Source organism: Salvelinus fontinalis, chromosome 38, assembly GCF_029448725.1.
Source record: "Salvelinus fontinalis isolate EN_2023a chromosome 38, ASM2944872v1, whole genome shotgun sequence".
Classification (NCBI taxonomy): Eukaryota; Metazoa; Chordata; class Actinopteri; order Salmoniformes; family Salmonidae; genus Salvelinus; species Salvelinus fontinalis.
Genome location: NC_074702.1, coordinates 34887999 through 34911876, shown reverse-complemented (window position 1 = coordinate 34911876; position 23878 = coordinate 34887999). Strand labels below are relative to the sequence as shown.

The window sequence follows — 23878 nt, the reverse complement described above, 5'->3', positions numbered from 1 at the left end:
GGGATTGGTGATAATCTGAGAAAGATTTAGGGAGTCCCATTGCTTTAGGACTTGGTCAGGTGGTTTAAGCATGTCTCAGTTTAGGTCACCTAGCAGGACAAATTCATACTTAGTATAAGGGGCCAGGAGAGAGCTTAGGGCATTTAAGGTACAGGCCGGTGCTGTTGGTGGACGATACCACCCAGCAACAGTCAACAAAGAGCTATTTGAAACTTTTATGCTTAAAACCAGCAAATCAAATTGTTTGGTGACAGACTTGGTCGAGACAACCAAGCACTGAGGTTGTACCTTGGTAAAGATTGCCACTCCACCAGCTTTGGGAGATCTGTCTTGCTGAAATAGGTTATAACCAGAAAGGTTAAGATCAGTGTTCAAAAAACTATTTCTTAACCATGTCTCAGTAATGACCAACACATCTGGATTGGAGCTGTGAACCCACACTTTCAATTGATCCATTTTAAGCTTTTAGTGTTAATGTGCAGAAAACCCAGGCTTTTACGAGAGCAGAAATCAGTGAAGCAGATATCAGAGCATAATTGGGGCTAGCAACAGTAGATGGGCCAGGGTGTACATGCACATTTCCAGATATCATCAGCAGTAATACAACCAGGGCACTGCAGAGGACAGGGAGAGCTCTGCAGTGCTGATTTAGGACATTTGAATGTGCATTAGATGGCAACAAGATCATATTGTACAGCAACATTTTATCAGGTAACATGAATAAAAAGCAGGCAATAAGTGGTTAGAATAGAGTCAGAGTCTCGAGTGTGGGAACAAACAGTCTGTCCCACAGTTGGGTAAAGAACCAACTTCACAGTTAACAAAGCACGCAGGAGTCATGAGGCAAATAGCACAAGAAAAAAATATAGTGACTTGGGACTAGCCATCGTAAGTTCAGAGTTACTGCGACACAACATACGGCTACTTTTTAAAGTTGCAATTAATGTGTACACACACGAAAAACAGTGTTGACCATTTAGGCTTTAACATTTTATGACATAATATCTTATAGAAATATGTAGTTCTTTGTAGGATAAGAAGTCAAAGATATTGATAATTGTGCTCATTTTTGCCCTAATTATTCCTTTACTAAGTATACAGGACGGGACTTTTATTCTGAAGGATTCCAAAAACCGTGACCCGGAAGTAGTTGGTTATTCTTACCTGTTTCACAGCAGTGTTGTCTAGATTTTGGGCAGCTTCTCCAATAACCAAATTTAACGGCTGCAAGTGGCGCTGGTTAGTATATTTCACTCGTATCGTAATGTAATATTTACAACACTTATTTCTTCTTATAACATGTCTTTTGGGGAGCATTTTGCTAACTATTTTAGCTACTTGTCGTGATACATTTGCTACGCTGCTAATTAGCAAGCTAGCTGCAATATGACTAACTAGCGCATCATCACTTCGCATGACATTGCGCATTGAATGCTATTCTAACCAGTGGTGTATAGTACTTAAGTTAAATTACTTTAAAGTACTACTTAAGTCGTTTTGGCTGGTATCTGTACTTTTTAGATTTGACACATTTTACGTCCCTACATTCCTAAAAAAAAAACTTTTACTCGATACATTTTCCCGGACACCCATTCGTTACATTTTGAATGCTTAGTAGGACAGAGAAATCGTCAAAATCACACTTAAAGAGAGCATCCCTGGTCATCTACTGCCTCTGATCTTGCGGACTCACTAAACACATGCTTGGTTTGTGAATGACTTCGGAGTGTGTCCCTGGCTATCCGCCGTAAATTAAAACAATGTGCTATCTGGTTTGTTTATTAAAAGGAACTTGAAATGATTACTTTTGATACTTAAGTATATTTTAGCAATTACATTTACTTTTGATAAGTATATTTAACCAAATACTTAGTTTTTTACTCAAGTAGTATGTTCCTTTAGTCATTTTCAATTAAGGTATCTTTACTTTTATTGAAGTATGACAATTGTGTCTTTTCCACAAATGGTGCTAACTATAAAATGTGCATGTTAATTGAAAGATGTTAGTCAGCAAACCAAGTTTTACACGTTTCTGCGCTAACCTGGCTAGTTTCCTAAACTCAGTCCACCTTGGGATCCCAAGGATTGCAGGTTTTGGTTTTTGCCTTAACACTACACAACTGATACAACGCCTGATAATTAGTTCATTATTTGAATCAGTTGTGTAGTGTTATGGCACTCCTTGGGGTCCCGAGGACCGAGTTTGGGAAGCCCTGCGCTAGACCCATAATAGCGGATGAACGCTCAACTCCGTTCTCTTCGAGGCGAATGTTTGCTAGTAAAATGTGTCAAAACTCAACTCCGCCTCGATAAGAGAACGGAGTTGAGCGTTCCCCAGCTAGCCCAATAATATACTATTTAACACACCGTCAGCGTCATTGCGAAAAATAGTATGCAGCATCATCTGGATATGTATGTAACAAAAGTTCAACATTCACCTTCTGCTACCATTTCTGTCAAGCCGTCCACGCATACAGTTTGACGCATATGTTCGATAAATCCAATGTATGCACCACACCGAACGCACTGCCTTTGCAACGGAAACGCAGTGTTTCATTGGAAATGAGTGTAATTGTGGTGTACCAAAATGCAAAACGCTGTCGGTGTGTTCGAAGCGTAACCCTATAAAGGTGCGTACTAATTTAACCTTTCATTTGTTGAAAATTATTTCTTGCTGATATACAACATGCATACCTTATGTTTCCAAAACCGTACCGTAAATGATGCATCATTAATAGGCGCTAAATGTAGTTAGCTTCTATGAATGGGCTAACCTGAGGCAAGGACCATATGTGGTGGTTAGTGATGGGTATGTACCATTTGTTTTCTCCTCAGATGGGAATCTAAAAGGTCAGAGCTTTGGAGAAGTAATCATGGCTACCCAGCCCTCGCAGCCTCCATCCTTACGCTTTGGCCAGGTGGTCATAGGACCTCCTGGCTCAGGTAAAACCACATACTGCCGGGGGATGCAGGAGTTATTGAGTCACTTGGGAAGGAAGGTAGTTGTGGTGAACATGGACCCTGCAAATGAAGGGCTCCCATACCCCTGTGCCGTGAATATTTCAGAGCTGGTCACCCTAGATGACGTGATGGAGGGTTTGAAGTTGGGGCCCAATGGTGGACTCCTGTACTGCATGGAGTACCTGGAGGCCAATCTGGACTGGCTGGAAACGAAGTTAGAGGAACATAGTGACTGTTACTTCCTGTTTGACTGTCCTGGTCAGGTGGAGCTGTACACCCACCAGAACTCAGTGAAAAACATCTTTGCTCAGCTGGCCAAGTGGAACTTCAGGGTGAGATGGTTCAGGATTCTAAGATGTTTGTGCCCATTGGTGCTGGAATGTTGTGATTCCTAGTATGAATGATTCCCCAAAATAAACACTTAGTGTAGTATGTCAATCCATGCATGACACATTCAGTATCATTTAGGCTAACTTAAGAAATGTATTGTTTGCCACATTGATTGGGAATTTGGGTCTTTGACAAGTAGGCCTAGCTATTTGTATTGGGTGTTTATGGGCATGTGCTTTATTAGTGTTGAGTCATAGTGCCTATAGGTCGTGCTCATATCACTGGGTGAGTTCTATTAACCTGAGCAGCGGTGCACCAGTCAATGACTCGTGACATTAACGGTCAAAATCAGTGAGGGAGGAGCTCCCTTCTCAAATCACAGTGTGGTTCATTGTCCAGAAACGCATCTCTTTCCATAAAATATATGTTTGAATTTTTAAACTAGTTTTTATTGGGAAGGCAGATTAGTGTTTTTATTAAAAGCAATCACTTTTGCTTTTAATAAAAGTAGAAGCCTACTCATTACTCCACATGCTTAATCTAGCCTAGGCTTTGAACAGGGCACCTGGCTCACGCCCGAGGGGGCAGCCCGTTTCCAAAACAAATGCAATCACTTTTCACCCTGTGCAAACTCACCCCACTGGGATAACCTGGGCCTGTTAGTTGAATCCCTGCACTGTCTCACTAACACTCCCTCTTTAAACACTCAGCTGACTGCAGTGCACCTTGTGGACTCTCATTACTGCGCTGACCCAGCTAAGTTCATCTCAGTGCTGTGCACCTCCCTGTCCACCATGCTGCACGTGGAGCTACCCCACGTCAACGTCCTCTCCAAGATGGACCTCATCGAGCAGTACGGCAAACTGGGTGAGATGAGACATCCTGGGTGATGATGAATGTGGGCTTTGTATGGCTATATTCCCTCAGTTTCCCTCAGAAGTGTTTGATTTGACAGTTTGTCTTTAGCTGCGGGACTTGTTTCATTTTTTGCACTTTCTCTGTCTCTGGGATAGCCTTCAACCTGGACTTCTACACAGATGTTATGGACCTGACATATCTGCTGGATCACTTGGCTGCTGACCCTTTCTTTAGGAAGTTCCTCAAACTAAATGAGAAACTTGCAGGGGTCATACAAGACTATGGCCTTGTCTCTTTTGTGCCTCTCAATGTGCAGGTGAGACTTTGCTGCTACCTTTAGAAGGTCACTGGTTCTTGGGCATCTGCTGTTTCTGGGTCATATTTATTATGGTACATGAAGTTCAGTACCTCCCTGTTTCAGATATTTTTCTTTGTGCTTACTAGTGAACACAACCACAATACTTTGTCTAAACTCTAAATAAATACTGGTCAATTTTAGCAGGTGGGGCAAGGTTAAAACACTAGTCTCAACCTGGAGGATGAAGCTTGCATTTAAATTTTTTGCCATTTAACCACTGACATCCTGCACTGTGCTTTCTCTCCAGGACAGGGAGAGCATGACGCAGGTCCTGCGGACTGTGGACAAGGCCAACGGCTACTGCTTCGGTAACCTGGAGGAGAGGAACTTGCAAGCAATGATGTCAGCCGCTGTGGGAGCAGACTTCCAGTTCACCTCGTATCCTTTACTAACAGCTGCTATATTGATTTATGTGTTTGTTATTAAACCAGTCTATTCCACATGCTCAACCTATGAAACAAAGCAATTTTAAATGTCAAAAGTGTTAAAGGCCAGGTTCAGTCCAAAACTAGATTTTCCTGTGTGTTATTTATAAATAAATACAGAGTACCAGTCACAAGTTTGGACACCTACTCATTCAAGGGTTTTTCTTTATTTTTACTATTTTCTGCATTGTAGAATAATAGTGAATACATCAAAACTATGAAATAACACCATGTGGAATCATGTAGTAACCAAAAAATTGTTAAACAAATCAATATCTTTTATATTTGAGATTCTTCAAAGTAGCCACCATTTGCCTTGATGACAGCTTTGCACACTCTTGGCATTCTCTCAACCAGCTTCACCTGGAATGTCTTGATGGAGTTCCCACATATGCTGAGCACTTTTTGGCTGATTTTCCTTCACTCTGCGGTCCAACCAGCTTCATGAGGTAGTCACCTGTAATGCATTTCAATTAACAGGTGTGCCTTGTTAAAAGTACACTTTTGGAATTTCTTTCAATGTGTTTGAGCCAATCAGTTGTGTTGTGACAAGGTTGGGTGGTATACAGAAGATAGCTCTATTTGATGAAAGACCAAGTCCATATTATGGCAAGAACTGCTCAAGTAAGCAAAGAGAAACGACAGTCTACCATTACATTAACACATGAAGGTCAGTCAATCTGGTAAATTCAAGAACTTCGAAAGTTTCTTCAAGTGCAGTCTTAAAAACCATCAAGCGCTATGATGAAACGGGCACTCATGAGGACTGCCACAGGAAAGGTAGACCCAGAGTTACCTCTGCTACAGAAGATACGTTCATTAGAGTTAACTGCAACTCGGACTGCAGCCCAAATAAATGCTTCCGAGTTCAAGTAACCGACACATCTCAAAATCAACAGTTCAGAGGAGACTGCGTGAATCAGGCCTTCATGGTCGAATTGCTGCAAAGAAACCACTACTAAAGGACACCAATAAGAAGAGACTTGCTTGGGCCAAGAAACACAAGCAATGGACATGAGACCGGTGGAAATCTGTCCTTTGGTCTGATGAGTCCAAATTTGAGATTTTGATTCCAACTGCCGTGTCTTTGTGAGACGCAGAGTAGGTGAACGGATGGTTCCCACCGTGAAGCATGGAAGAGGAGGTATGATGGTGTGGGGGTGCTTTGCTGGTGACACTGTCAGTGATTATTTAGAATTCAAGGCACACTTAACCAGCATGGCTAGCACAGCATTCTGCAGCAATATGCCATCCCATCTGGTTTGCGCTTAGTGGGACTATCATTTGTTTTTCAACAGGACAATGACCCAAAACACACCTCCAGGCTGTGTAAGGACTATTTGATCAAGAAGGAGAGTGATGGAGTGTTGCATCAGATGACCTGGCCTCCACAATCACCTGACCTCAACCCAATTGAGATGTTTGGGATGAGTTGGACCGCAGAGTGAAGGAAAAGTAGCCAACAAGTGCTCCTTATATGTGGGAACTCCTTCAACACTGTTGGAAAAGCATTCCCCAAGAAGCTGGTTGAGAGAATGCTAAGACTGTGCAAAAGGTGGCTACGTTAAATATTTGATTTGTTTAACACTTTTTTTGGTTACTACATGATTCCATATGTGTTACTTCATAGTTTTGATGTCTTCACTATTATTCTACAATGTAGAAAATAGTTAAAGTAACGGAAAACCCTTGTAGGTGTGTTAACTTTTGACTGGTACTGTGTCGTGTCTTTGGCATCATTAAAGGTGAAGACTGTTATTTTATCAAATCAATTCTCAGTTATTATTATTACCTGATTAAATTAATCTTGTAAATTTAATTAACTAGGATGTCGGTGCACCACGGAAAATCTTCAGATTAAAGTTATAATTTTGCGAATATAACTCTTCAGATATTTAAATATCTGATCAATTAGTCTTTAATGAATTATTCTTTACCTCACGTGAGTCTCATTCCAATCGTCGTGAATTGTTGGTTATCTGCACGAACCCAGCCTAAACCATGAATCATCCATACACCGGTTGGCTTAATCATTTATTTATTAACTAACTAAATAATCACAGAAATGCATAAACAAACAAACAATAGATATTGGTTACTGACAAGGATAGGAAAGTCCCTTATTGGGCTAAACAAAAACAGTTCGGTTATAACACGATAGATTCAGAGAAGAGAATGGGTTTTGGGAAGGAAGGCTAAGGAACATTGGTCTTTATCGGACCTGGGAAGCTATTCTCACATAAATACATATGCTACTATCGATCGCTCATTCGGAAAAGCAATGTATTGTATTTACATGAAGCTGGTTATGTGAGGCTCTGGTTTGTCCTTTGTGGAATCTTGTCGTTGTGTGGTCACGTGGTCTGAGAGGTTCATCTCACTCTGGAGATTCGTCCATGTCAGTCAGTGTTCTCGTACTAGATTTGCGCATATGTTCAGCTGCAGTCTGATATATGCTAGTTTAGGATGCACTTCTTTAGGTGTCCAATAGTTCAGAGTTCATACCATTTCATGTGTGGCGCAAGCTCTCATGTTTCCTGGCCTGTAGGGTTGAAATTAGAATGAGCCCTTTTTAAACATGAGGACAAATCCTCCTGTTATTTGGAACTCAGGTGACTTTGGGGGCTTTTATAGAAATGTAGAAAAGGGGTTAGTTCATAATTTCCAACCAATGCCTATTCACTTGGGGGTGGCTCCTGACTTAGTTCAACTTTAAAGGGAAGATGATTTTCTCATTTTAAAAGTTAACATCATATTACATAATTTTGCAAATAGTTTCATCTTTACTCATTCATTTTATACAATAATTAGATGCAAACCTCATAACTGAGGCACCTGTATAAACAGAGTTAGGGTAATGTGGCTATATTGCCTTTCATAAGGTCACAAACATGAAACAAAACGGACCGGGTCGTAGCTGGCTTCACCGACCGTTTACACATTCACCACAATATGGATATTGTTCAGTTATATTCTGTGATGATGTAGAAGTTCCTTTGTTCTACTGTGAAACTCTCTCCATACTGCATGGGCAGGGAGAGTCTCTATATGGAATTTATGGCGTGGGGGTTAAGTTGTAAAACTCCCCCTCCCCTCCTAACAGGAGAGGGGGTTGTTCACATCTCTGCTAGCCAATTCACTGAAAGGGCTGTAGGTGTGAATGACAACTGTACAGTCATGACAACTGTATTTCAATAAAATAGTTCTGGTCCATTTAAAGGTGCAAGATTTTTTATTTTATTTTACCTTTATTTAAATAGGCAAGTCAGTTAAGAACAAATACTTATTTTCAATGACGGCCTAGGAACAGTGGGTTAACTGCTTTGTTCAGGGGCAGAACAACAGATTTGTACCTTGTCGGCTCAGGGATTCGATCTTGCAACCTTTCGGTTACTATTCCAATGCTCTAACCACTAGGCTGCCTGCCGCCATACCAGGCAGTGATGCAACCAGTCAGGATGCTCTCGGTGGTGCAGCTGTATAACTTGAGGATCTGAGGACCCATGCCAAATCTTTTCAATCTCCTGAGGGGGAATAGGCTTTATCGTGCCCTCTTTATGACTGTCTTGGTGTGTTTGGACCATGATAGTTTGTTGGTGATGTTTGCAGCCCCACTGCAGCCCCTTCGATGAGAATGGGGGCGTGCTCTGTCCTCCTTTTCCTGTTGTCCACAATCATCTCCTTTGTCTTGATGACATTGAGGGAGAGGTTGTTGTCCTGGCACCACACGGCCAGGTCTCATCCTATAGGGAAGGAGGTCAGTCTCATCGTTGTCGGTGATCAGGCCTACCACTGTTGTCATCGGCAAACTTAATGATGGTGTTGGAGTCGTGCCTGGCCAAGCAGTCATGAGTGAACAGGGAGTACAGGAGGGGACTGAGCACGCACCCCTGAAGAGCCCCCGTGTTGAGGATAAGCATGGTGGATGTGTTGTTACCTACCCTTACCACCTGGGGGTGGCCCATCAGGAAGTCAGGGATCCAGTTGCAGAGGGAGGTGTTTAGTCCCAGGGTCCTTACTTAGTGATGAGCTTGGAGGGCACTATGGTGTTGAACGCTGAGCTGTAGTCAATGAATAGCATTCTCACATACAGTGGCAAGAAAAAGGTTATGTGAACACTTTGGAAATACATGGATTTCTGCATAAAGTGGTCATCAAATTTGATCTGATCTTCATCTAGTTCACAACAATAGACAGTCTGCTTAAACTAATAACACACAAACAATTATACATTTTCATGTCTTATTTGAACACACCGTGTAAACATTCAGAGTGCAAGGTTGATAAAGTATGTGAACACTTGGATTTAATAACTGGTTGACTCTCCTTTGGCAGCAATAACCTCTTCTGTAGTTGCGGATCAGACCTGCACAATGGTCAGGAGGAATTTTGGACCATTCCTCTTTACAAGACTGTTTCAGTTTAGCAATATTCTTGTGATGTCTGGTGTGAGCTGTTCTCTTGAGGTCATGCCACAGCATCTCAATCGGGTTGAGGTCAGGACTCTGCCTGGGCCACTCCAGAAGTCGTATTTTCTTCTGTTGAGGCCATTTTGTTGTTGATTTACTTCTGTGTTTTGGGTCGTTGTCCTGTTGCATCACCTGACTTCTGTTGAGCTTCAATTGGCGGACAGATAGCCTAACAGTCTCCTGCAAAATGTCTTGATAAACTTGGGAATTCATTTTTCCGTCGACGATAGCAAGCTGTCCAGGCACTCAGGCAGCAAAGCAGCCCCAAACCATGATGCTCCCTCCACCATACTTTACAGTTGGGATGAGGGTTTGATGTTGATGTGCTATGCCTTTTTTTCTCCACACATAAGTGTTGTGTGTTTCTTCCAAACAACTCAACTTTATTTTCATCTGTCCACAGAATATTGAACACCATTCTTGTTTAGTGTGTTCCAGAGCATGTTAGCATGTTTCTGTAAGTCTTTAGCTGACACTCTAGGATTCTTCTTTACCTCATTGAGTGTTCTGCGCTGTGCTCTTGCAGTCATCTTTGCAGGGCGGCCACTCCTAGGGAGAGTAGTAACAGTGCTGAACTTTCTCCATATATAGACAATTTGTCTTACCGTGGACTGATGAACATCAAGACTTTTAGAGATAATTTTTTAACCCTTTCCAGGTTTATGCAAGTCAACAATTCTTAATCTTAGGTCTTCTCTTTTGTTCGAGGCATGGTTCACATCAGGCAATGCTTCTTGTGAATAGCAAACTCAGATTTTGTGAGTGTTTTCTGTAGGGCAAGGCAGCTCTAACCAACATCTCCAATCTCATGTCATTGATTGGACTCCAGGTTAGCTGACTCCTGACTCCAATTAGCTTTTGGAGAAGTCATTAGCCTAGGGGTTCACATACTTTTTCCAACCTACACTGTGAATGTTTAAAATATGTATTCAATATAGACAAGAAAAATACAATAATTTGTGTTATTATTTTAAGCACACTGAGTTTGTCTATTGATGTGACTTAGATGAAGATCAGATCAAATTTGATGACCAATTTATGCGGAAATCCAGGTAATTCCAAAGGGTTCATATACTTTTTCTTGCCACTAGGTGTTCCTTTTGTCCAGGTGGGAAAGGGGAGTGTGGAGTGCAATAGAGACTGCATCATATGTGGATCTGTTGGGATGGTATGCAAATTGGAGTGGGTCTAGGGTTTCTGGGATAATGGTGTTGATGTGAGCCATGACCAGCCTTTCAAAGCACTTCATGGCTACAGATGTGAGTGCTACGGGTCGGTAGCCATTTAGGCAGGTTACCTTAGTGTTCTTGGGCACAGGGACCATGGTGGTCTGCTTGAAACCTTGGTATTACAGACTGTCAGGGAGAGGTTGAAAATGTCAGTGAAGACATTTGTCAGTTGGTCAGCGCATACTCGGAGTACACATTCTGGTAATCTGTCTTGCCCTGAGGCCTTATGAATGTTAACCTGTTTAAAGATCTTACTCACATCGGCTACGGCGAGCGTGATCACATGGTCGTCCGGAACAGCTGATTCTCTCATACATGTTTGTGTTACTTGCCTCGAAGCAAGCATAGAAGTAATTTAGCTTGTCTGGTATGGTCGTGTGACTGGGCAGCTCGCAGCTGTGCTTCCCTTTGTAGTTTGTAATAGTTTGCAAGCCCTGCCACATAAGACGAGCGTTGGAGCCGGTGTATTACGATTCAATCTTAGTCCTGTATTGGCACTTTGCCTGTTTGATCGTTCGTCGGAGGGCATAGCGGTATTTCTTATAAGCTTCCGGGTTAGACCCGCTCCTTGAAAGCGGCAGCCCTACCCTTTAGCTCATTGTGGATGTTGCCTGTAATCCATGGCCTCTGGTATAGTTACGTTGGGGATGACGTCATCAATGCACTTATTGATGAAGCCAGTGACTGATGTGGTGTACTTCTCAATGCCATCGAAAGAATCCCGGAACATATTCCAGTTTGTGCTAGCAAAACAGTCCTATAGCTTAGCAGCTGCTTCATCTGACCACTTTTTTTTATTGACTGCATGCTTTCTGCTTTAGTTTTTGCTTGTAAGCAGGAGGATAGAATTATGGTCAGATTTGCCAAATGGAGGGCGAGGGAGAGCTTTGTACGCGTCTCTCTGTGTGGAGTAAAGGTGGATCAAGAGTTCTTTTCCTTTTGGTTGCACATTTAACCTGCTGATAGAAGTTAGGTCAAATGGATTCAAGTTTCCCTGGATTAAAGTCCCCGGCTACTAGGAGCGCCAGCTGCACGTAAACCCGCCAGCTGTATGTTCTTCATGTCGTCAACATAAGATATTAACGTTTTTAATGTCCCATTGGTAGGATATACAGTGGCAAGAAGAAGTATTTGATACACTGCCGATTTTGCAGGTTTTCCTACTTACAAAGCATGTAGAGGTCTCTAATTTATCATAGGTACACTTCAACTGTGAGAGACGGAATAAATAAAAAAATATCCAGAAAATCACATTGTATGATTTTTAAGTAATTAATTTGCATTTTATGACATAAGTATTTGATCACCTACCAACCAGTAAGAATTCCGGCTCTCACAGACCTGTTAGTTTTTCTTTAAGAAGCCCTCCTGTTCTCTACTCATTACCTGTATTAACTGCACCTGTTTGAACTTGTTACCTGTATAAAAGACACCTGTCCACACTCAATCAAACAGACACCAACCTCTCCACAATGGCCAAGACCAGAGAGCTGTGTAAGGACATCAGGGATAAAATTGTAGACCTGCACAAGGCTGGGATGGGCTACAGGACAATAGGCAAGCAGCTTGGTGAGAAGTCACTGTTGGCGCAATTATTAGAAAATGGAAGAAGTTCAAGATGACGGTCAATCATCCTTGGTCTGGGGCTCCATGCAAGATCTCACCTCGTGGGGCATCAATGATCATGAGGAAGGTGAGGGATCAGCCCAGAACTACACGGCAGGACCTGGTCAATGACCTGAAGAGAACTGGGACCACAGTCTCAAAGAAAACCATTAGTAACACACTACGCCGTCATGGATTAAAATTCTGCAGCGCACGCAAGGTCCCCCTGCTCAAGCCAGCGCATGTCCAGACCCGTCTGAAGTTTGCCAGTGACCATCTGGATGATCCAGAGGAGGAATGAGAGAAGGCCATGTGGGCTGATGAGACAAAAATAGAGCTTTTTGGTCTAAACTCCACTCGCCGTGTTTGGAGGAAGAAGAAGGATGAGTACAACCCCAAGAATACCATCCCAACCGTGAAGCATGGAGGTGGAAACATCATTCTTTGGGGATGCTTTTCTGCAAAGGGGACAGGATGACTGCACCGTATTGAGGGGAGGATGGATGGGGCCATGTATTGCGAGATCTTGGCCAACAACCTCCTTCCCTCAGTAAGAGCATTGAAGATGGGTCAGGGCTGGGTCTTCCAGCATGACAACGACCGGAAACACACAGCCAGGGCAACTGAGTGGCTCCGTAAGAAGCATCTCAAGGTCCTGGAGTGGCCTTGCCAGTCTCCAGACCTGAAACCAATAGAAAATCTTTGGAGGGAGCTGAAAGTCCGTATTGCCCAGCGACAGCCCCGAAACCTGAAGGATCTGGAGAAGGTCTGTATGGAGGAGTGGGCCAAAATCCCTGCTTAAAAATCATACAATGTGATTTTCTGGATTTTTGTCTCTCACAGTTGAAGTGTACCTATGATAAAAAAATATAGACATAGCACAAAACATTTCAGGAAAATTCTTGAAAATCTGAAGTTACATAAAAACACTTTTCTGACAATTAGAGGAGTTTAGAAAAGTAACAATGCATATAAACAAATTATTTTCTTTGAGAGACTAAAAACAAGTCTAGAGCGAAATGGAGGGGGAAAAACGGCAGTTAAGCAAATCGGTCTCATCAGTTGCTCGTTCTATCTATTAGATGGAGGTGTGAATGACATGAGGTCACTGGGGCACATTGACTGTCTCACTCTGTCCATCTGATCAGGGGTGAACAGCAACATGTCCGACTCGACTGGCGGTGGGAGACGACACTTCCTCCCTACTTGCTTTGTAAGTAGGAAAACCTGCAAAATCGGCAGTGTTGCAAATACTTGTTCTCCCCACTGTATGTGCTCGTAGATCGTCTATTTTATTATCCAATGATTGTAAATTGGCTAATAGGACCGATGGTAAAGGCAGATTACCCACTCGCCGTCAGATCCTTCCAATGCACCCAGACCTACATCCCAGATATTTCTGTCTCTTTCTCCTGTGAATGACGGGGATGAGGGCCTTGTCTGATGTCTGGAGTAAATCCTTTGCGTCTGACTCGTTAAAGAAAAAATATTCTAGTACGGGGTGAGTAATCGCTGTCCTGATATCTGGAAGCTCTTTTCGGTCATAAGAGACTGTGGTAGAAACATTATGTACAAAATATGTAACAAATAACGTGAAAAAACACATAATAGCACAATTGGTTAGGGGACTGGGAATTATCACTTAAATAGACCAATAAGAGTTCCTAACCCCTCTGCCAATAACAGCTAGTTTTCCCCTCCCCACTCAGACCACTCCCAGACAGTCCTAGCAAAATTCTTGCTTGAGAAATTGATCTTTGCTAAGAAGCTATTTTTGTTTGTTTTTATTTAAAATGGTCAAAAAGAATCTGTAAGGTACTTAATTGTTACCCAAAAATGATTTGATATTGAGCTAAAAACTGCTGCATTTCGACTTTTTTTTTTTTTTAACAGTCTCAGCAAGTGGTGACAATTATTTGAGTTTGAAAAGTGTGTTCTGCTGTAAACAGCTCTGCCTGTAGAGTGCTGCTTAACATAGATGACTGGTCAACACTCCTAAGCTTTTCACTGTTGGTCTACACCTGTTGTTTAAGGTGCATGTGACGAGTAGCATTTTGATTAGATTTTCTTAAATTTTACCCCTAGAACTCTAGGAGTACAAGAGAGGTATGTTGAAGATGATGAAAAGACCGTGGAGGAGGAGGTGATGGATCTGTAAATCGACAGACACCCATCAATGGATGCTGCTGACCTCGATGTTGCTTGCACTGGACCAGCAAAGGACCGACGGTACAACATTTGTACAGTGGAATTGGAGTGTGAAACGCAGCAAATGCTATTCTTCTTTCGCTCTTTGACTGAACACGTAAATAACTTTTTTTTATCTTGATATGGCTGCCTCTGGTTATATAGAGAGGAGAGAAGGGTGGAGAAGGGGTTAGAAACATCAGTCTGCAAATAAAATCCAAATCAACTGCTTCTTACCCCACAGTCCAAGAATTGGATCAATCTGGGTTAAGAGTTTGAATTGATATATCCTTGGCTTTGTGGCTGGGTTATAATGCTAGTGTTAGTACAGACTACAGTGTGTTGTTTAGTTGGATGCAAATGTTGATCTCTTATTCTGCCAGTGAAAAAGATGGACAAATCCAGGAGCTCTGGAGTACAGATAATTGTTTACATATTGTAATGAGAAATACACTGGTGTGTGGTGCAGTTTGGTCAGCCCTTCAGTCTATAAGGTGTGTACATTGGGTATGAATCCCTTTGCAGATCAGCAAAATCAACTGTTAAATGTGTTTTTTACATCTCATGAATAAAGTTTGTGAAGAGTTGGTCTTACATACATGTACAGATGTGCCCTCTTGTGTTTGTATGGACCTATAGTGTATTAGGTGCAGACCAGGAGAGGGTGAGGTGGACTATCTCAAACTGAGCATCGTCATCTCCCTATCTACCCCAGACCTGTGACACATTTAGATTAGGAAGAGGCAGAGAGGGAGAATTCAGAGTGGAGCTTTAGTCAGATCAGCAGCATAGGTCCTGGTCCCCTGATGCAGCTGTTCCCTTCATTTCTCTCCAGAATTTATTCAGGTAACTTTTGTTCTCCATAGGTGGCAGATGATAGCCAACAGAAAGAAGCTCGCAGGCGGATTAAAACAACAGACGTGTGCAAAATAGTAGGCAAGATTCTTAACCAAACCTGATTTAGATGCTCGCTTTAAGGATGTAAAATGATACACAGAGGTTTAAAATATACACTTATAAGGACCTTGGTGTTTCATCTTTGTAACCTTCAGAAGCATTGGCATAACTGAGTCAGTAATTCACCTAGCTCATAGAGTAGAGCTGTTTTCAAAACATGAAATGGAGTTCTATCAAGTATTGGTCACACTTCAAGGTCTTGTCCTCAGTTGTCTGCCAACCTTTCAAAGATGTAGCTTAAATGGAACTAATGCTGCTGTACATCTAGAAAGGTGGAAGTAATCTTGACTTTCATATGCTTAGAAAAGTTCATACCAGCAGTGTCCAGAGGCTTGTTGGCGAACCAAAAATAGATGAATGTGGATATGTTTTATCCATGGATAAATGCTTTCTTGTAAACCGTTATTCCATGTAAAAACAAGAACATTGGCAGTATATTGGCAGTCAAAACTAACCCTACTTAAAGACTCATCAATAAGTGCATCGATGACGTCTTCCCCACAGTGACCGTACGTACATACCTCAACCAGAAGCCATGGATTACAGGCAACATCCGCACTGAGCCAAAGGGTAGAGCTGCCGCAATGAGTGGGACTCTAACCCGGACTCTTATAAGAAATCCCGCTATGCCCTCCGACGAACCATCAAACAGGCAAAGCATCAATACAGGACTAAGATTGAATCATACTACACCGGTTCTGACACTCGTCGGATGTGGCAGGGCTTGCAAACTATTACGGACTATAAAGGGAAGCACAGTCGCGAGCTGCCCTGTGACAAAAGCCTACCAGACAAGCTAAATAACTTCTATGCTCGCTTCGAGGCAAGCAACACTGAAGCATGCATGAGAGCATTAGCTGTTCCGGATGACTGTGTGATCACACTCTAGCCGATGTACGACCTTTAAACAGGTCAACATTCACAAGGCCGCAGGGCCAGACAGATCACCAGGGCGTGTACTGATCAACTGGCAAGTGTCTTGACTGACATTTTCAACTTGTCCCTGATTGAGTCTGTAATACCAACATGTTTCAAGCAGACCACCACAGTCCCTGTGCCCAAGAACACCAAGGTAACCTGCCAGAATGACTACCGACCCGTAGCACTTACGTCTGTAGCCATGAAGTGCTTTGAAAGCCTGGTCATGGCTCACATCAACACCATTATCCCAGAAACCCTAGACACACTCCAATTTACATACCTCCCCCAACAGATCCACAGATGATGCAATCTCTATTGCACTCCACACTGCCCTTTCCCACCTGGACAAAATAATCACCTGCGTGATAATGCTATTCATTGACTATAGCTCAGCGTTCAACACCGTAGTGCCCTCCAAGCTCATCACTAAGTAAGGACCCTGGGACTAAACACCTCCCTCTGCAACTGGATCCTGGACTTACTGATGTGCTGCCCCAGGTGGTAGGTAACAACACATACATCATGCTTATCCTCAACACAAGGGCCCCTCGGGGGTGTGTGCTCAGTCCCCTCCTGTACTCCCTCTTCACCCATGACTGCATGGCCAAGGATGACTCCAACACCATTAAGTTTGCTGACGACAACAGTGGTAGGCCTGATCACCGACAACGATGAGACAGCCTATAGGGAGGAGGTCAGAGACCTGGCAGTGTGGTGCCAGGATAACAACCTCTTCCTCAACTTGATCAAGACAAATGAGCTGATTGTGGACAACAGGAAATGAGGACAGAGCGCGTCCCCATTCTCATCGACGGGCTGTAGTGGAGCATGTTGAGAGCGTCAAGTTCCTTGGTGTCCACATCACCAACAAACTATCATGATCCAAACACACCAAGTCAGTTGTGAAGAGGGCAAGACAACGCCTATTCCCCCTCAGGAGACTGAAAAGATTTGGCATGGGTCTTCAGATCCTCAAGTTATACAGCTGCACCATCGAGAGCATTCTGACTGGTTGGATGACCCGCCTGGTATGGCAACTGCTCGCCGTCCGACCGCAAGGCACTACAGAGGAAGTGCATTTGGCCCAGTACATCACTGGGGCCGAGCTTCCTGCCATCCAGGACCTCTATACCAAGCGGTGTCAGAGGAGGGCCCTAAAAATTGTCAAAAACTCTAGCCACCCTAGTTATGGACTGATCGCTCTGCTACCGCACGGCAAGCAGTACCGGAGCGCCAAGTCTAGGTCCAAAAGGCTTCTTAACAGCTTCTAACCCCAAGCCATAAGACTCCTGAAAAGCTAATCAAATGGTTACCTGGACTATTTGCATTGTCCCTACCCCACCCCCCATTTTTATGCTGCTGCCACTTTGTTTATTGTCCTTGCATAGTCTCTTTACCTACATGTACATATTACCTCAACTAACCGATGCCCCCGCACATTGACATTGATGCTGTACCGGTACCCTCTGTATATAGCCTCGCTACTGTTATATTATTGTTGCTCCTTAATAGTTTTTGTTGTTTAAACTTCAGTTCATTTTAGTCAATTCTTCAACACTTTTTCTTAGCTGCATTCTTGGTTAAGAGTGTTTTAAGTAAGCATTTCACTGTAAGGTCTACACCTGTTGTATTTGGTGCCTGTGACTAATAAAATTTGATTTGATAAAACACATGGCTGGTGAAGGAGACTGGGCCAAGCATAACTGGTCTAATGTGACAATATACCTTTATTTACAGTTATGTATACCGAACAAAACAATTTCAAAGATTTTACTGAGTTACAATTCATATATGGAAATCAGTCCATTAAAATAAATCCATTAGGCCCTAATCTATGGATTTCACATGACTGGGCAGGGGCGTAGCGATGGGTGGGCCTGCCCACACACTTGGGAGCCAGGCCCACCCACTGGGGAGCCAGGCTTAATCAATCAGAATGAGTTACCCCCCCCCCCCCCCCCCCCCACAAAGGGGCTTTATTACAGACAAATACTCCTCAGATGATCCCCGTAGGTGAAGGAGCCGGATGTGCGGGTCCTGGGTTGGCGTGGTTACACGTGGTCTGCGATTGTGAGGCCGGTTTAACGTACTGCCAAATTCTCTAAAACGATGTTGGAGGCGGCTTATGGTAGAGAACTGAACATTAAATTCTCTGGCAACAGCTCTGGTGGATATTCCTGCAGTCAGCATGCCAATTGCACGCTCCTTCAAAACTTGAGACATCTGTGGCATTGTGTTGTGACAACTGCACATTTTAGAGTGGCCTTTAATTGTCCTCAGCACAAAGAGCTCCCGTGTAATGACCATGCTGTTTAATCAGCTTCTTGATAGGCAACACCTGTGAAGTGGTGGATTATCTTGGCAAGGGAGAAATGTTAACTAAAAGGGATGTAAACAAATTTGTGCACTACATTTGAGAGAAATAAGCTTTTTGTGCGTATAGAAAAATTCTGGGATCATTTATTTCAGCTCATGAAACAAACATTACAAATGTTGCATTTATATTTTTGTTGAGTATAAATACAGTATAAATAGGACATCTAGGGTAGTGTATTTGTTTTTAAGTTCCTTTCTGACCAGGAGATGGCACCAGTGTATCCAAATCCCCTTCCCTAGATCCCTTAAGAAATTATACTCCAGCTTTACAGATGGCCAAAAAAACTAAGTTAGGAGGGGTGAGGGCCACATTAAATCTGTGTTTCTGCACAACTGGCCCTGTGTCCGTTCTCTGGGATGGGAAGGCCCTGCATGTCTTCCAACGCGACAAGTGGCTTTGAGAGAACAGGGACAATTCTTTCCATCTCTCCTCAGACCTTTTGTCCTTAGTGAAAGGTCAAAGTCCTTCCAGGTTTTTCTGCTATTGTTCCCTGATATTAAAAATGCCCGTTTAAGATTGATATTTAGTATGGACCTCCTAGATAGATGCCTCTTCTCATCAATTGGGGATGTAGGCGCAGACACAGATGGTGCTAACTTTGGAAAAATAATGGCAGACTGTAGTACCTTGAAAGGCCGTATCTCGACTGCCATTATAATCAAATCAAATGTTATTTGTCATATGCGTCGAATACAACAGTGAAATGCTTACTTACAAGCCTTTAACCAACAATGCAGTTTTAAGAAAAATACAACAAAATTATTATTATTATTTTACAAATAATAAAGACCAGCAGTAAAATAACAATAGCGAGGCTATATAGAGGGGGTACCGGTACAGAGTCAATGTGTGGGGGAACCGGTTAGTTGAGGTAATATGTACATGTAGGTAGTTATTAAAGTGACTATGCATAGATGATAACAGAGTAGCAGCAGCGTAAAGGAGGGGAAGCGGGGCAGTGTAAATAGTCTGGTTAGCCATTTGTTTAGGAGTCTTATGGCTTGGGGGTAGAAGCTGTTAAGAAGCCTCTTGGACCTAGACTTGGCGCTCCGGTACCGCTTGCCGTGCGGTAGCAGAGAGAACAGTCTATGACTAGGTTGGCTGGAGTCTTTGACAATTTTTACGGCCTTCCTCTGACACTGCCTGGTATAGAGGTCCGGGATGGCAGGAAGATTGGCCCCAGTGATGTACTGGGCCGTAAGCACTACCATGTGTAGTGCCTTGTGGTCGGAGGCTGAGCAGTTGCCATACCCGGCAATGATGCAACCCGTCAGGATGCTCTCGATGGTGCAGCTGTAGAACCTTTTGAGGATCTGAGGACCCATGACAAATCTTTTCAGTCTCCTGAGGGGGGATAGGTTTGATCGTGCCCTCTTCACGACTGGCTTGGTGTGCTTGGACCATGTTAGTTTGTTGGTGATGTGGACGTCAAGGAACTTGAAGCTCTCAACCTGCTCCACTACAGCCCCGTCAATGACAATGGGGATTCTCCTTTTCCTGTAGTCCACAATCATCTCTTTTGTCTTGATCACGTTGAGGGAGAGGTTGTTGTCGTTACACCACACGGTCAGGTCTCTGACCTCCTCCCTATAGGCTGTATTGTTGTTGTCGGTGATGAGGCCTACCACTGTTGTGTCATCAGCAAACTTAATGATGGTGTTGGAGTCGTGCCTGGCCATGCAGTCATGAGTGAACAGGGAGTACAGGAGGGGACTGAGCACGCACCACTGAGGGGCCCCCGTGTTGAGGATCAGCGTGGCGGATGTGTTGTTACCTTCCCTTACCACCTGGGGGCAACCCATCAGGAAGTCCAGGATCCAGTTGCAGAGGGAGGTGTTTAGTCTCAAGGTCCTGAGCTTTAAGGGCACTATGGTGTTGAACGCTGAGCTGTAGTCACTTAATAGCGTTATGACATATGTGTTCCTTTTGTCCAGGTGTGAAAGGGCAGTGTGGAGTGCAATAGAGATTTCATCATCAGTGGATCTGTTGGGGGTGGTATGCAAATTGGAGTGGTTTTAGGGTTTTTGATATAATGGTGTTGATGTGAGCCATGACCAGCCTTTCAAAACATTTCATGGCTACAGACGTGAGCCTACAGGTCAGTAATCATTTAGGCAGGTTACCTTAGTGTTCTTGGGCACAGGGACTATGGTGGTCTGCTTGAAACATGTTGGTATTACAGACTCAGTCAGGGACAGGTTGAAAATGTCAGTGAAATCACTTGCCAGTTGGTCAGCGCATGCTCGGAGTACACGTCCTGGTAATCCATTTGGCCCTGCGGCCTTGTGAATGTTGACCTGTTTATAGGTCTTACTCACATCGGCTACGGAGAGCGTGATCACTGTCGTCCGGAACAGCTGATGCTCTCATGCATATTTCAGTGTTGCTTACCTCGAAGTGAGCATAGAAGTAATTTAGCTTGTCTGGTATACAAATCTAGAAGATGTTTTATTGTCATATACACCGAATAGGTGCAGTGAAATGTGTTGTTTTACAGGATCAGACACAGTATTACGCCAACCCTGGAACAAATTAGGGTTAAGTGCCTTGCTCAAGGGCACATTGGCAGATTTAGTTTTAGAGTACTGGGCAAAGTACCATCATTCATGAAGAGTGTGTTGTCGATGTGCTCTTGTCTGTGAAAGGGTTACTGTTAAATTCCACACTCCTCAAAAAGGCTCATTGCTCCCCATCCTCTGTCATCTCAGTGAGAGGAATTAGTCGGGCGACTGGTCGTATATATGTTCAGTTCTTTACCTGGATCTCCACTGATCTAACACGACCATTGGTCCCAGGCATGATCTTTAGTGATACGGCCCACCGGCCAGGAGGCTTGAGGCAGCTGAGGGTCCACAATCATTATTACTTGGTCAGTTTCCAGACTGGCCATTTCTCTCCACCATTTCCCTCTGTGCTGTAGGCTTGGTAGGTAATCCCGAATGAATCGGGCCCAGAAATGGTCAGCCAAGATCTGACTGTGTTGCCACCGGCGTCTGCCAACGGCGTCTGCCAACGAGGTTGGTATCAGCATACATGACTTGATGAAGTGATGCATCTCGGCGTCGCATCAAGAGTATATTCGGTGTAACCGGATCGGGGTAAGCGATGTTTGCAGAGAGATATCCCAAGGGTTTGGAGTTCAGTATCCCTTCCACCTCTATCAGGATGGTACGCAAGACCGTTTCAGTGACAGTTTGGTCCCCCGAGGACGACTCGTAAGGCCGTCTTTACAGATTTCTCTCGCTCCCATGTTCCTCCAAAATGAGGAGCTCCTGGAGGGTTAAATTCAAATGAGATTTATTGGTCCATCAGCTGATCCTGGAGGCATGGCTTGGAAGGCTTCCTCCAACCTGGCTTCTCCTGCCTTGAAGTTTGTGCCCCTGTCAGCCAGGATCTCAGGATCTTTATCGGGAGATAAACCGCCGCAGGGCCATGAGGAAGGCTTCAGTATCCAAACTCTCAAGTAGGTCCAGGTGGACACATCTAGTTGTCAAACACTTGAATAGAATGCCCCAGTGCTTTTCCACTCGACTTCGCTTGATCGTCAAGGGGCCAAAGCAATCTACTCCTGTTGACCAGAAGGGTGGTTTGAGGAGGTGCAAGCGAGCAGGGGGTAAATCTGCCATTTTGGGCACCGTGGCTCCGTCCCGCCATCTCTGACATTCTACACAGGCATATTGATGCTTACGAATGGCTCCTCATCCTCCAAGTATCCAATACTTAGGCTGAAGCTACTAGCAGTTTCATAATGTTGGCTCCCTCTTCTGGTTGCGTGAAGGATAAACCTGGGACTGCTGATGAGCTCATTGGGCCTGTCACCTACTGTCCCAGATCCTCCATTGGTGGCAGCTGGAATTGGATGAGAGACCTCCCACCTGATGTTTGATGACTGGCCTGGCCCAGGCCATGGACGAGAGGAACGATTTGCCGTGGTTGGTAATTGGTGGAAAGGCGAAGGAGTGATGCTTTGTCTAGATGGAGGAATGCTAACTTGTGTCACTGGCATAGAGGGCGTTGGCGGAGCGGCCTGTCCCCCGTGCTCCGTGTTGGCTGTTGACCTTGGAGCCTCCGGGGACTGTGTGCCATGCTGTACCAGAGGAGCAGATTGGGAAAGAAAGGCAGACAGGTCAGGTCCATGTGGAGGGGTGCTCAGGTCAACTCCCTGTTCGTTCCTCTCCAGGAAGGATGAGACCATTCGTGCCTCCTCCAATTCCCTTCTTGCTTGGCGGTGCCGTCGCTGCTGTGCCAGGTCCTTGGCAATTAATTCCCGGTCCTGCAGAGCTCTACGGACCTGCACATCCAATAGGTGACATCGTTCGTCAGCCTGTCGTTCCTCCTCAATCTGATGCTCAATTTCATCCAACGCTAGTAGTTTCATCCTCTCTCGTAGGACAGCGGTCTGTGAATCGCTGAGGGCTAGTGAATGGCGGCTGCCATGGCCACTTCCAAAGGGGTATCCACTGGTCGAACTCTCACTCTGTCTAGAGTGCCTCAACGATTTTCCTCAGCAATCCAGTTCATTAAGAAGTCAATAGGAATCATCCTTGAGTCATTTAGGCTCGTAACTATTTATCATAATCATGAGAAGAATAATACAAACAGTGATCGGTTATTCAATCTATAATCCCCATTAGACTGATATCAGAATCGATCAGTTCAGCAAACAATGACGTTTCATATTTCACCCTTTCAAGTGTCTTAATATGTACATGTAATTTCATTACATATTAACCATATATCAATGGCATAATTGGCCTCTGATGATCTGTAGGGCCGTGATCATTGCCCATTCACATTACAACAATAGGTTTGAAGCGTGCTCTCCAAGCCCCGCTCCACGGTAATAACTATAAACAATAACTGATGGCCCACTCTCCCGATCGCAACAGATAGTTCAGATGAAAGGTAACAGATTCGGTGGACTTACGTGGATTCATGGACGCACAGAACTTCTGGATTAGACGGAGTTAAGGAAGAGAAAGCAGTGAGATCGGGCGATGGCGATTTCGTCCTTTTACGGAGTTGAGAGCTGTCGGACATTTCCACCTGACCTAATTAAAGCGCCCCTGGCCCAGCTGAGCAAGTGGCCAAGAATTAAAGGATTCTTCCACCAACTCCATGGGCCTTTTCTACAGTTACAGAGTAGCACTTCTGTCGAGAATTCCCTAGTGTGTGTATGTGTCATAGAGTGGCACCTCCTT

The 23878-nt window shown here is 43.9% G+C and overlaps 1 protein-coding gene across 1 annotated transcript; it reads left to right on the top strand.

Annotated features, from left to right (window-relative positions):
* Window positions 1-1145: 1145 nt before the first annotated feature.
* On the top strand, window positions 1146-15026 carry LOC129837524 (GPN-loop GTPase 2). The gene is made up of 6 exons (XM_055903769.1): window positions 1146-1239; window positions 2836-3293; window positions 4002-4158; window positions 4305-4465; window positions 4755-4885; window positions 14321-15026. Exons 2-6 carry the CDS (start codon window positions 2874-2876, stop codon window positions 14391-14393), a joined length of 942 nt encoding a protein of 313 aa, XP_055759744.1. The 5' UTR covers window positions 1146-1239; window positions 2836-2873; the 3' UTR covers window positions 14394-15026.
* The last annotated feature ends 8852 nt before the right edge of the window (window positions 15027-23878 follow it).

What these genes read in the sequence shown, in the direction of transcription:
- LOC129837524 (XM_055903769.1), top strand. Translation starts at nt 2,874, where the DNA reads ATGGCTACCCAGCCCTCGCAGCCTCCATCCTTACGCTTTGGCCAGGTG. An exon ending in TTGTGCCTCTCAATGTGCAG is followed by an intron (nt 4,466 to 4,754) that starts GTGAGACTTTGC and finishes CTTTCTCTCCAG; the next exon opens with GACAGGGAGAGCATGACGCA. An exon ending in GCAGACTTCCAGTTCACCTC is followed by an intron (nt 4,886 to 14,320) that starts GTATCCTTTACT and finishes TTTTACCCCTAG; the next exon opens with AACTCTAGGAGTACAAGAGA.